The 14,272-nt window shown below is 42.2% G+C and overlaps 1 protein-coding gene across 1 annotated transcript in view; it reads right to left on the reverse strand.

Annotated features, from left to right (window-relative positions):
- PRKG2 (protein kinase cGMP-dependent 2) overlaps window positions 1-14,272 on the reverse strand; it is a 79,744-nt gene that overhangs the window by 45,034 nt on the left and 20,438 nt on the right. The window contains exons 2-5 of the mRNA XM_054990004.1: window positions 13,389-13,555; window positions 9,614-9,727; window positions 4,362-4,467; window positions 1,342-1,405 (exon numbers count right to left, since the gene is read on the reverse strand). Of these exons, the coding sequence (XP_054845979.1) occupies window positions 1,342-1,405; window positions 4,362-4,467; window positions 9,614-9,727; window positions 13,389-13,555 (451 nt within the window). The remainder of the gene's footprint in view (window positions 1-1,341; window positions 1,406-4,361; window positions 4,468-9,613; window positions 9,728-13,388; window positions 13,556-14,272) is intronic.

Below are 14,272 nucleotides of genomic sequence, written 5' to 3' on the forward strand. Positions count from 1 at the left end.
AGTGGGTTGCCCTCGGAGAAAATGGTCACATGGCTGGTGGCCCTGCCCCCTGATCTCCAGACAGAGGGGAGTTGAGATTGCCCTCCGCGCCGCTGCACGGAGGGCAATCTCAACTCCCCTCTGTCTGGAGAAAAGGGGCGGGGCCACCAGCCATGTGACCATTTTCAAGAGGTTCCGGAACTCCCTTCCCCCACGTTCCCCTTGAAAAAAAGCCCTGGTTATTACACACCTTTTCAACTTCCGTTTTCTCTTTCAACCCCCCACCTGCAGTTACTGCGTTGCCTTTGCCAGTGTGTCTGACATCAATAACGATAATGAGGATGAAATATGGGCCATTTTCCAAGGGTGTCCCGAGGCACAGTCTGTTGAAAACAAGGCCAGGCACTGAGAGAGCCAGATTCTTTTCCTGCAGTTCTGTGTGCGTGCATACGTGCCGTCAAGTTGCAACCAACTTATGGCGAACCAAACAAGGAGAGTGAGAAGCAGAGGTGGCTTGCCAGTGCCTTTCCCTGGAGAGTCTTCCTTGATGGTTGCTCATTCAAGTACCGACCCTGCTTATCTTCCGAGATCTGACAGAACCGGGCTATACCATGCCGCCTTCCCTCCCCCTGCTTACTATTAATCTCCTGCCTCTCCTACACACAACACATTAAAGGGGGGGGAATAGAAAGGAAGCCCAGATGACACTTTTCATCCTTCCCAGTTCTCTTCCCCCTCCTTCTGACCTCTTTGAACTTTGCAAACCGGACAACCAGACGCCAGAATAATGAAGAGAAAGGAATATGAACAAAAATGAACTAACATCATTTATTCCCCATTTGTTTGGGGTATAACCATAACAAATGAGACCTTTTCATTGACTCCCCCCTCCCTTTTAATTGGTTCATAAATGAATGCACATCCCTAACACACAGCGGGTAGCAGATTGGACCATAAAACAGTTTTGCTGAATTCCTCGATTCCAATTGTACTCTCTAATAACTTGGCTCCAGAGTCTCAGCTATGCAGCTGAGATTTGGAGTTGCCCCAGAACACACAGGTTTGGAACCAAAGGAGGACTTCCACAGTTGGAGGAAAGACAATTTTCTCCAAATCTTGCTGCTCCTGGGGTCCCCAGAAGCCACATTTTAGGGGGCATTTGGGGCTGCTCCAAGGATGGGGAGGTGGAGAAATCCCAGTCCATTGATGGAAAAGATCCATCAGCAGAAATTACCACTGGATCCAAGCTTCTGTCAAGAACTTGGCATGCCTTTTCCATGGAATGGTTTTGCCAAAGGGATTAAAATAGGGCAACCAAAAGCTCATTTGGATAACTGTGCAGCTGGTTAGAAAACCACTTACCACTTCCAAGCAGTCTATGATCTTGGTCAGCTTATCTTCTGGCATATTCTTCAGCAAAGACACACTTTAAAAAAAAGTCAAATGCATTTAGTTCCATTTTATGGTATGCTTTAGTTACTTGTTGGATGATTACATTGTTTTGTTATTGCTTCTCATCACAATCATAGAGGATACTGAACAAGAGAAATTTCCAGTCAATATAAATTGATTCTTGATATGTTTCCAAGTGGTGGCGCAAATGAATCAATAGGGCCAGGAGCAGGCTATCAGCAGGACGGCCGGCACTCTATACCAGAAGTATAACCATAAACAAATGCAAGCTTTCCCTTATTTTTTTTAAAAAAACAACCCTATATGTTTGGACACAGATTTCGTTGTGGTTTGAGCAAGCCACGGCGCTACTGAAATTACAGAATGATAATACTTTATGTTTGATTTAAATAGCTTGTTTCTTTAATGAAGAGGCAAAGGCAAAGATGAGAGAGTAAAGTGGGCATGGTGAAATGGGTAATATTAAAGGGAAAGGGGTAGGGCTATGAGATAAAAAACAATCTATCTAGATAATGCATTTTCCCTTCAGCTTCTGTTGCCCTTTCTATTACAGTATTTGTGTCGCTCATTTTTACTAAGTATAGACCAACAATTGAGGTCAACGCAAGGGCAAGGCACATGCTAGAGCCATAATCATGGACTCGTTAAAGGTTTATTGGCAGAGCAACAGGTAACTTGCAATTAAGAACTAAACAAAAACAAAATAAGCAAGTAACTGTTTAAATAACTGAGTTAAGGCAGAACAGGTCCAAAGTTTCAGCTCTCTGGGGGCTGGAAGAAACATGTTCCCGCTGCAAGAATGAAAGCAACTTATTTATTTTATATCTTGCCTCTTTACCATCATGAAACTTAAGGCAACATGAATTGGACTCCCCGGAGGTCTCCTATCCAGGCACTTCCCAAATCCACTCAAGTTTAGTTTCAATAAGACTGATGTTTAATATACCTCAACAATACTCCAGGACCCTCATATGTTCCACGCAAGCTATTCTTAATTTGGGGGGAGTCTTGTTATGACAACTATTAAAAATGTCGCATTGCTTGCAAAAGGAAAAGGAGCACATGCAAGAAGAGTAAGGGGGAAGGGTCTGTCAATTTTCCATTTTTACTGCAGCCCCCCCTGTCCAGGAGCAGGCTGGGACATTAAAACAGCCTTGGAGCAAAGGACTCAAAGGATTTGGAACCCCCCAGGTCACTTACGGGACTGCAACGGGTTGTCCCAAGCTTAGGGGGGAGGGGTGTTATGTACTGGCCCTAGCTTGAATAAAAGTTAGGCTTCCCTGAGCCTGATTCTCATTGGGGGTTTCAGTTGGCAAGCAGCCAATGGCCCGCTCTAAATAAAGGCCAATCACATTCTTGTAAATATGTTATTTCGTGGATAGTTCATGCAAATGATGGTATCCTGGAAGGTTCGTTATTATTGGTTGATGGTTAAGCCAGGGGCGGGGCTTGCATGCATATATCGCGGGGTTCTGTTCTGCTGTCTGTTCTGGTTGGCAATAAAGCACGTTGTTTGAGCTGAATCACTCTGGCTGAAATCATTCTGAGCTCCAGGCTCAGTACACAGTATGGTCGGAGCTGGCTGTGCCATAGAGGTTCCACTTAGCTCATTTCTGGGCCCTATCGACAATGATGATGGGTTTAGGCTCGCACACTGCAAGTCTACTTGGCCCAGCTTGCTCCTAGTTCCCAGCTGCCCTCCAGGAACTTCTCCAGGAAGTTCAAGGGCCAGTCCACTCTAGCCATGCTCTTTTCCAGATGATACCCTCAATCCGAGAAGCAGCTTTTCAGAGAGTACAAGAAGCCACAGGAGGGAGGGAGGGAGGAAGGGAGGGAGGGAGAGAGAGAGAGAGAGATCTGTTCCATGAACTCATTCTGCTCACAGTTCATCGGATCCAACCCAGCGCCTTTGATATAATTAGATGGGAAATACAAAACTATCCCCAAAATGAACATGGCTGTGACAAACCTGAACATATGGCACATTGTCTTTTTTATTATATCCATTATGTTAAAAGCCAAGAGACAGAGATCATGAGAATTTATCCACAAACCATCATCCTTCATCAGCCACCCAAGAAACGTACGATCTCTTTGCAGTTTAAAATGTTTTTGGAGTTGGTGGGACAACAATTATTTGCTAAAGCAGCTGAGAAACTAAAGAATACGATGATGAGAGACATCTGCCATTCAATTAATACACCCATTTTAGGATTTTAATGAATTTTTTAGGTACGGCTCTTGATCTTTTGCCTTTTGCTTTTAAGGATTTTGCAACAGCCTTTGTCGTGATGGATGCAAAACAAACTGAACTCAAAGAACTATATAAGAAAGCATCTCAATTTAATAACCGCAAGGGAAGACAAACATCCCAGTGTTTCCTGACTCAAGGGCCAATTAGCAGTCAGTTGGTTATCTCGGATCACTAACTGATAGACTGATACAATGGATTTATTTTATTTTTATTTATTTTCGACTTTTATTCCGCCCTCCCCACACTTCCAGCAGGCTCAGGGCAGAATGAGCCTGCAGATGCTGATCCTAAGAATTATCTGCCATGCTAAGACCAGGGCTTTTTTTCAGCTGGAACGCGGTGGAACAGAACTCCGGAACCTCTTGAAAATGGTCACATGGCTGGTGGCCCCGCCCCCTGATCTCCAGGCAGAGGGGAGTTTAGATTGCCCTCCTCCCCTCTGCCTGGAGATCAGGGGGCGGGGCCACCAGCCATGTGACCATTTTCGCCGAGGGCGATTTAAACTTTTAAAAACTCCCCCTTGTTCCAGCTGACCCAAAGTGACGTCATTGGCCCTGGGAGCATGCATGCACTTTGCACATGCACATGTGGTACCAGGGGCACCGCCTCCCACTAAGAGTTGCCCCCTGTGCTGGCCACCCACTGAGTTCCACCACCTCTTTTCCCAGAAAAAAAGGCCTGGCTAAGACGTCATTTAAATATATGGTACATTTACCTTCTCAGGAAGTTCCGGTATTGTTCGTGCCTCGTTTGGGCTGTCCTCCTCATGATATTCTGGAAAACCTCTCTGTCTAATGCCCATGTTTTCACACTGGTGACAGCTTTGAGAAAACGAAAGGAGAGATTTTTTAAAGTTTTATAGCATACAACTTGTTTCTAGCTACGCCTTATAAAAATCCAGTCCACGAAACATGTTCAACCCAGACTAGACCAAGGTCAGAGCTTGGAAGCTAAGCAGGGTTGGCCATAGTTTCTTCTTGGATGGGAGACCACCAAGGAAAACCAGGATTCTATGCAGAGGGAGGCAATGGCAAACCACCTCTGTTTGTCTCTCGCCTTGAACATCTCAGCAGGGGTCGCCATAAGTTGGCTGCAATTTGGGGGCACTTAATTATTATTTAAAATGTTCTACAAGGATGTGCTCACACTAGGATTCTTTACTATCATCTTTTACAGCACGAACAGCTGCTAAAATGTTGGCACATTCTTCACACCGGACTCACCACATAATTTTTATATATTGGTACAACTTGTCAATAAACATAAAATAAATTATCAATGGCATCATAGGGTAAAAACAACAAAAAGGAGAAAAAACAACAACCTTGCAAGCCAAGTATAACCAAGGAAGTTTGAACAACAGAAGAAAATATTTAAAAATTATTGAATACAACTAAAAATATGAATTAGAAGCACTAGTATAAAATTGAACAAATCAATTAGAAATAACAAGTTACTTTTATGTTAGTGATGCTTATTATGTATATATACAAGATTTTAGTACTTATATTTTGAACCATATTGAGGATGTTTTTAATCTAATTGATTTATTAAATTTTATACCAGTGTTTCTAATTCATATTTTTAATCATAGGGTGAAAATCCAGCAAACGGTTCTGAGAATTACAAAGGGACAGAGATAACGGGGAAAACATTTGTGATTGTATCACAAGCTTCCATCACAATTCATTTCCCATTGGGGAAAAAAGTATGATAGCACCTGGCATACCTACAGAAAATATTGTGTGCTATCTATCACACTGCCATTCTAAGCAGAAGTACAACTTTCTTTTTAAAAATTTTTTTTGAATTTAGAAAAAGAAATAAGAAAATAGCAATTAAAAGTGCATAGAACCTTATACAAAGGACATTAGGTTGCATCAAAAGGTATATATATAATATATGATACTTTTGCTCCTCTCGTTCAATTTCATTTTCTAGAAAAAAGAGAAAAGTGAGCTATAATGCTTCTAAATATATTTAATATTATATCAAAAACTATTTAATGTTTTTAATGACTCATTTCATTATTCAACTTAACTGCCAGTCTATTTTGATATTAATTATATGTTCTAAATGTACCTATTTTATGTATAAAAATGAATAGTAATAAGAACATAATAAAAATACAATATAAAAATAATATTTAAAAAAGGAAAATTGGCAATTTCAGTGATTTAAATTATATAAATCCTATTAATTGTAGTTAGTTGTAAGAGACAAAGCGTACAAGCTTCAAAATTAATTTTCCCCTCCTTCACCACTGTGATACATCTAAATAAAATATTTGCAAGATATCTCTAAAAGTTATCCCAAAATGGAATTCCAAACATTTTACTTTCAACATATTCTCAATCTTCAGATTTAGTGTCTTAAATTGCTGATTTGATTGCTTTATTAATTTATATTTATATATTTTCATATATGCCAGATCTTTTAAATTGCCTGTTATATAACTCATCCAACATACTAAAAAAAGAATGAAAAGTTAAAAAACAAAATCCACAGAAATAATTATTTAGATCACCTATAATTGTAAAAAACAGAGCAAATAGACTCAGAATGTATCTTCACTTCCGTAATCCTCAAGACATCTCAACAGATTCTCCTGCGTCAAAATCACTTTGAACCTTCTTGTAACCTCTGCAAAAGCCCTTAGTCTTGAACCACAACTTTCTATGCCTTCAATAAACTCAGAAGGACATTCAAAGTAACGAGCATTGGTTAAAAGGTTGTACATGGATAATAAGAAAGATACAAATTTAAGATCCTCAGCAAAAGTGCTCAATGTAACACACAGAGGATGAAGCAGAGTTATTTTCCGTTGCCCCGGTGGTTTGGATTGGAAACAACAGGGCCGATTCCAGATGGCCAGAAATTGCGGTTTTTCTGCGGAAATAATCGCTTACTGGCCACGCGTTCACTTTCGTCTCCATCCGCTTTGTCTCGCAGCGTGCCGTGCCATACCGCTTCCGGATGTTCCCACGGCCAACTGAGGTACCCGGGATTGGTTGTTTCCTCCCCGTCACAGTTGACGTCGGGGGCCTTCATTGGTTTGCATTTCGGGTTTTTTTAAAAAAATTTTTTACGTGTTTTGCGCAAATGCGCAAATGCGCAGGTATGCAAATATGCAGCGTCAATGTTTGTGCGCTTTTGTGCATTTGTGAATTTGTGCGCATTTGTGCAGTTTGATGTGCGCAAACGTGCGACTGCACAAATGGCGCCCGGTTTAAAAAAAAAATAAGGGAATATTGTTGCTGGCCGGCCGGCAAAGGAAGGAGGGAAAGGGGAGGGCCTCTCCACGGTGACGAAGCGTCCAGAAGTGTGCAAACCCGCCATACTGCGTTCACACCGTCCGCATATATAGCGCAACCGAGCGCCATGGACCGCAGGTAAGCCGGGATGGGAAATTGCGGATTTTTACGAGTGCTGTCGCTGAAAAAGCAAAAGCACTCGCTTTATTTGTGCCCGTCTAGAATCGGCCCAGGTTAAAATTAAGGCAAAAGCGTTTTCCACTAAACATTAGGAAGAACTTCAAGACAGTTAGAGTGGTTCTTCAGTGGAACAGGCTTCCTCAAGAGGTGGTGGTGAGCTCTCCTTCCTTGAAGGTATTTAAGAAGAGGTTAGATGGTCATCTGACTTAATATGAATGTACACAGATCAAGAGAGGGAGTACATGGAAGGATGAGCTGGTGCTTGGTTCTTCCGGCCCTTTCTTATATGCCCAGGGTAATGCTGATTGCCATTTTGGGGTCAGGAAGGAATTTTCCACGTAAGCGTCCTCGTGTTATTCATCTCTTGTAGTTTAACTCTGAGTCACAGCCCCTTCCCCTCAGAGACAGATCTATCCAGTGCTGTACATGCACACGAAGAGTTGCTATTCTGGGAGCCTGTTTACACAGAAGTAAGTCTCTGAACTTGCTGGGATCTGACAACATTTGAGTTGTGCTGAGGATATTAAGCAGCAACAAAGGCCACCAATTAATATGCACCGAAAATGGCTCAGACCTGACTGGGAGCTATAACCAGCTGACAAGCCGGGAGCATTCAGTGCGAGGGGGAAAAGAAGAAGAAGAAATTGGTTACTGCAGATAAACTAATCTGCATGGTATTGCCTCTTGCATGAGAATAGCAGAAATCTTTCTGTTCTGCCTTTCTGAATGTAAACGGCATCTGATCGGCATTCAGAGCTCCCTCAAAGCCCATCTTTCTTCCGAGAATCAGGAACCTAGCCCGATACACAGAGAGAGTGGTAAGAACATAGTTGTATTAGTTCTTGGATCCCACCAAGAAATTTCCACTGATGGAGGGATTTCCATCCACAGAACGGGAGTTTCTCTTCTCTTCCCCTCCACTGCAGATCAAAATGCTCCATAAAATGCAGTTTTTGTTGACAGGGGGCCTCCAGGAAGAGCAGGGCAGAGTCAAAAACCAATGGCAGAGGAAAAATTAGTGAAAATCACCCCCCTTTCTTTCCGTGAAAATCCCCTGTGGCATCAATCAATCAATCTTTATTAACATGGTCTTAGACCTGCACAAGTCTTAGGGGAAATCTCCACTCACTGGAATGAATTTTTTTTTAAAAATCCCACAAATATAATTCAGGAAGATACAGACTAATGAAATAATAATTTTTTAAAAAAAAAATTCTATGAAGTGTATGAATAAAACTTAGGCCACCAGTTTCAGACAAATTTTACAAACCGCTGCGCAAAACCGTGTGTGTTGGCAGCCCCTGAGTCAGAGTCAAGGGACCATGGCACATCAGCGATGCCTCACTTCCTCCTACGTACTCTCTAGGAATAGAATCATAGAATCATAGAGTTGGAAGGGGCCATACAGGCCATCTAGTCCAACCCCCTGCCCAGTGCAGGATCAGCCTAAAGCATCTCTGACAAGTATTCATCCAGCCTCTTCTTGAAAACTGTCAGTGAAGGGGAGCTCACCACCTCCTTAGGCAGCTGATTCCACCTTTGAACTACTCTGACCGTGAAAAGGTTTTTCCTAATATCCAGCCGGTACCTTTGTGCATGTAATTTAAGCCCATTACTTCTGGTCCTACCCTCTGCTGCCAACTGGAACAGCTCCTTGCCCTCCTCCAAATGACAGCCTTTCAAATACTTAGAGAGAGCGATGATGTCCCCCCTCAATCTCCTCTTCTCTGAACTAAACATTCCCAAGGCCCTCAGCCTTTCCTCGTAGGGCTCAGTCTCCAGACCCCTGATCATCCTCGTCGCTCTCCTCTGCACCCTCTCGATTTTGTCCACATCCTTTTTGAAGTGAGGCCTCCAGAACCGCACACAATATTCCAGGTGCGGCCGGACCAAGGCAATATAGAGAGGGGCTATGACCTCCTGCGATTTCGAAACTATGGCCCCTTTGATACAACCCAGGATTGAATTGGCCTTTTTTGCCACTGCATCACACTGACTGCTCATATTTATATACTCTAGCTGTGCTTTAGTAGGAGCTGTTAAGTAGCCAAGAGAAACCCACGGAGTGTTCTTCTACACCTGCTTGGTTTGTCTACCCAGACTTCCCCTCTCAATTATGGGCTGCTTCTCCAGTTTTGTTACTGTGCCATCTCCCCAGGGACTTTGCAGCTGCTTCCCCCCTCCCCCGCCACCTTAGGGCCAAGCTACACATGACGAATGACACTTGAATGGCAAGTGGATTGAGTGGAGGGCAAGTAAACAGGGAGAAATACACTTGCCGTTCAAGTGTCATTCGTCATGTGTAGCTTGGCCCTGAGTCAGGACATGGAATTCCAAATTGCCTTTGAGTCCCAAAGGCTTCCAAGAACAATCCAACACCTGGGTTTTATCCATGGAACTCCAAAGGATCATGCACACGTCGGATGGTGCTTCCTCCCCTTCCGCACCACTGCAATCTCTTGGTAGTGCCCCCCACCCCGCCAGTGATCTTAAAGTTCTTTTTATTTTGCAGCATTTGCGTCGCCATACATACCTTTCACGGAGGCCGTCCTTGTGCAGTTGTATAAAATAGCCAGCTCCCCAAATGCTGTCCACACAGGGATGGATGAAAGTAGTTTGTTCTGCTGAAAGACCTCCAACCTGCCCTCTGTGAAAAGGCACCAAGAAAGAATTTCATATTCTTCTCAATTATATTCACATTATAGTTAAATGCAACACATTTATGCCATCTTGTCTGTCTGCTGTTGGAAAGCAATAAATGTCTGTTATTCAATGAAAGAAAGATCAGTTACAAAATGTAGTGTGTAGTGATTTATTTCCAGTATTTGTGACTGATTCCTAGCAGCACCACGCACGCTGGCTTGATTCGTGCTAGGGGTGTTAAGGAATTTTGCCCATTCCAATGCAAAAAAAAAAAAAACCCTTGCGTTAATTTTTCCTGTGAAAACACATTTTCCAACACTGTGTGCCATTAAGTCACAACTGACTTATGGGCGATCCCAGCAAGGGGCTTTCAAGGCAAGTGAGAAGCAGAGGGGGTTTGCCATTGCCTTCCTCTGCAGAGTCGTCCTTAGGGGTTGCCCATCCAAGAACTGACCCAGCTTAGCTTCCAAGATTGGGCTATACCATGCTGTCTTCCCTACCCTTTCAAACATTACTTCTGCATTACTTGGAGAGTAACAAGTGGCATATATTGGAGAAATGGTGTTTTAAAAATAGTGTATAATACCATTAAAAGAAAAAACTAATTGGGAAGATGCTTCACTAATGAGTTAGGGCCCATAGACTTCACCACTATGTTGCTAACATGTTATCTGTTGCTTTGAATATGTACTCTTATATACTACCTGTGCTTCATGTTGTCTGATGTCAGTCCTAGAATTGAATATGTTCTGTTTCAGCAATTCTTCAACTCTGTGTTGGATCTTTGCTAATGCTAGGTCTTTGGAAAATCCTATGACATTGTCTATGGAAATGTCCTTGGGACTGTATGGAAATGTCTTTGATACTGATTGTACTAATCTCACACTATGTAATCCAAATTGAGTCTCAGTGAGATAGATAGATAGATAGATAGATAGATAGATAGATAGATAGATAGATAGATAGATAGATAGATAGATAGATAGATAGATAGATAGATAGATAGATAGATAGATAGATAGATAGATAGATAGATAGATAGATAAAAGACCAACAATACAAATAAGAGTAAGGTTCACAACAGGGTTGCCAGCTCCACATTAGGAAACTTTTGGAGATTTGGGGGGTGGAGCTTGGAGAGGGTGTGGTTTGGGGAGGGGAGAGACCTCAGCAGGTTTATAATACCGTAGACTCCACCTCCCAAAGCAGCCTGGGAAATTGATCACTACGGCCTAGAGATCAGTTGTAATTCCGGGAGATCTCTTTAGCTGCCACATGGAGGCTGGCAACCCTCATTCACAATGACAATCGATAAAACAAAAAAAGAACCAAAAAGAGTCATGTTCATATATTTCTCATTTAAACCTAATTCATGACACGTTCACTCTCTGTGGGGTAACTGCCAAGATTCCATTGGTGTTTTATAAGGTATCCTTGTCATCGCAACTGGTACAGGGAAACACCTTGGCACCATTTCACACAATCATCTGTGTATTTGGCACAGTGTTGATGACACTTCCACAGCCAAGATGCAGCAACAGCACGGAGCATATAAAGCCAATCAAATCTGTGCCATTTGTGTGTCATCTCACTTATAATATTGCTTTTAAATAATATCTGCAACCTAGAGGTCTAAGTTTTTGAAATGTTCAGGATTTTTAAAGAACATAAACGATTTTCAACACAATAAAAATTCTGCAGTTTCAAAACCAGCAGCATTGATAACCACATATAAACGAAGCCTGGAGATCCTCCCCGCTTCCCTCACCCAGTATATCATCTTCTTTCATAAGTAAAAGTGATTTCATAAATGCTTCCCCCTGCCAATGGTGCAAAGCACAATGCCCCAGCTGTTTTATCAATGTACTGCTGCTAACAAAAAATGCCTGCAGTGAGAGGGTTAATAAAATCTTTAAAACAATCCATAATGCACCACAGAACAGATCAATGTGAAATCAGCAGTATGAAACCTCAGCTTCCGAATGCCTGGCAGAACAGGCGTGCTTTGCATATTTTCCAAAACCCTAATAAAAATTCAGTTTATGCACATCGCTTGATAAGGCACTTTGCAGCTCTGGTGGCACCACAGGACTGTAATCCAACTGGTTGATATCTGAACTGATTTCTGGAGGGATACCTAGGTAGGGTCTCCATACCTCCAACACAGTAAATTTGGGAGGGGGCAAGGGATCATTTGAATAGAAGAAGCCTGCCGTTCTCAAGAAAGAGAGCCAAGTAAGATAATCAGTGATTCCGCACACACTGGATAATGCACTTCCAATCCTCTTTAGAGATCACTTGGAACTGAATTTTTTGAGCATGAAACAAAAAATCCACTTCCAAACAATAGCTAAAGTGCATTGAAAGTGCATTATCCAATGTGTGCGGAATCAGCCAGTATTTTATCTAGTACATATTCAGCGTCTATACGGACCCAAGCTCAACTGAACCTAAGCTCTTATATAAGTGTTAAACTCGATTTTCTACATATGCCACCGTAAAAATCATGATCTCTCTATGAAGATTCTGCTCAGGGCAACTGTTTATAACCACTGGAACATTGGTTTCATTACTCTTAACAGCACTGTACCATTTTGTACAGTGAAGTTTTATTTCTGGCTATATATGAGGTTTTAAGAGCAAGAGACCTCTAAATAAGGTAGAAAGTTCCTTCATTGTAAATGCTTCCTTCATTGTAATAATTGGATTATTTCATACCATGTGTTAAATTATCATTGCAGCCTTGGATGGAGACAGCAGAAATTTAAGATTAACTTTTTTTAAGGCTAACGTTGCCAATCAAGTGTGTGTGTGTGGGGGGGTACCCCTTCATATTGTTACTGATTTTGGTGGCTATTGACTATTGACTATTGACTATTGACTAAGACTATTGACTAAGACTATTGACTTTTGCCAAGACAGATGCAGCGTAAACAGATCAAGTGTTAAAATGAATAGGGTTGTAATGGCAGGTACACTAGAGTGGGGAACCCTGCTGAACAGCTAAGAAATAATCACCATAACGGTAAGAAATGATAACCATCTCATAAAGTTGTGGCAACAAAGGAAGAAGGTACTTAAACTTTATGCTTTAAACACGGGCTGCTCTAACATGTTCTATAAATGACCACTAGAATAACAACAATAACATTCGATTTACATTCCACCCTTCAGGACAACTTAACGCCCACTCAGAGCGGTTTACAAAGTGTGTTGTTATTATCCTCATGACAATCACCCTGTGAGGTGGGTGGGGCTGAGAGAGCTCTGAGAGAGCTGTGACTGACCCAAGGTCACCCAGCTGGCTTCAAGTGGAGGAGTGGGAAATCAGACCCGGCTCTCCAGATTAGAGTCCTGCCGCTCTTAGTCACTACACCAAACATTTTTCATATGATCATAAATAATATTTGATATGCAAGTCATCATCGCTAAAAAGAATCTGTTTTTTGCCAGTTGCTAGGCCACAAACTGTGCGAGAGGAAGAGTCCTACGTGCCCTGCTGGTGGCATACATGCCCAGCTGTTTCTGGGCACAATTTTAAGGCTCTTCAAAGCCCAGGATATACCAGACTAGATTTTCAATCCAATGTAGCAGACTCCTTTCATGTTCTTATACTCAGGTCTTAGCAAGAGATCCCAGAAATAATGATTTCAATAGTTACTGACCTGCCAGTACAAATATATGGTTTCCAGGCTCCCCTTGCTTGATTATATAGCTCCCCTGCTGGTATGTTCTTCCGTACATACATTCTACCATATCTCTGATCTGTTGCGGGTCCAGTCTCTTCAGAAACTGGTTCCTGTTCAGGGCATCCGTGATCAGCTTTTTCTCACTTGAATTGAGCAAGCCACAAATGACAAAAAGAGAACAGGAGAGGCGAAAATCAGATTCATTGGTAGCACATCAATGAAGTATATTATGTACAAGATAGTCTTCCATCAGTATTCACGGTCCAATACCTGTAAATGTAATTTACCTTTATTTCAGTTACAGCCTAAAATGTTCAGCACAGCTTTCTCTCTGTCTCGCCATCGGCTGCAATTCCACGCAGGCCTACCTCAGAGATTCTCTGGCTGACTTCTGGGGAAATGTTAGAAGCTCGCCAGAGATTCCACAATGGAAATGATCAGTAACGACCGGCAAACTAGCACAAAAGATACCACAACTGATCTTCCCGTGCTACTGTGTATTGCATATCAAGTGTGGTTCAATGTTCTGTATTCAAATTATGTGAGGTCAAGGTATCTTTTTATGAGAGCTCAGGGCGTTCGTAGATTCTTCCTCTGAAGCTACCCCCCCCACCCACACACACAAATTGTGGCTTTCTTCTCCCACTCTATTACCCCACTTTCCCTCATCATTGTAGCTCCTTTCTCTCACCCCACCAGTCGCAGAAATTCTACAGGACTCAGAGCCAAGGAGCATACAAAGGGAGTCACGATGTTATGTGGGAAGCTGAGTTTTTAAAGAGATGTGAAGGCTTTGTCAATATCCCTTCTCTACAGAGCCAGGGAGATGGCTGCTCAGAAGGTTTGTTTATTTCCTTTTC

Source organism: Eublepharis macularius, chromosome 10, assembly GCF_028583425.1.
Source record: "Eublepharis macularius isolate TG4126 chromosome 10, MPM_Emac_v1.0, whole genome shotgun sequence".
NCBI lineage: Eukaryota > Metazoa > Chordata > Lepidosauria > Squamata > Eublepharidae > Eublepharis > Eublepharis macularius.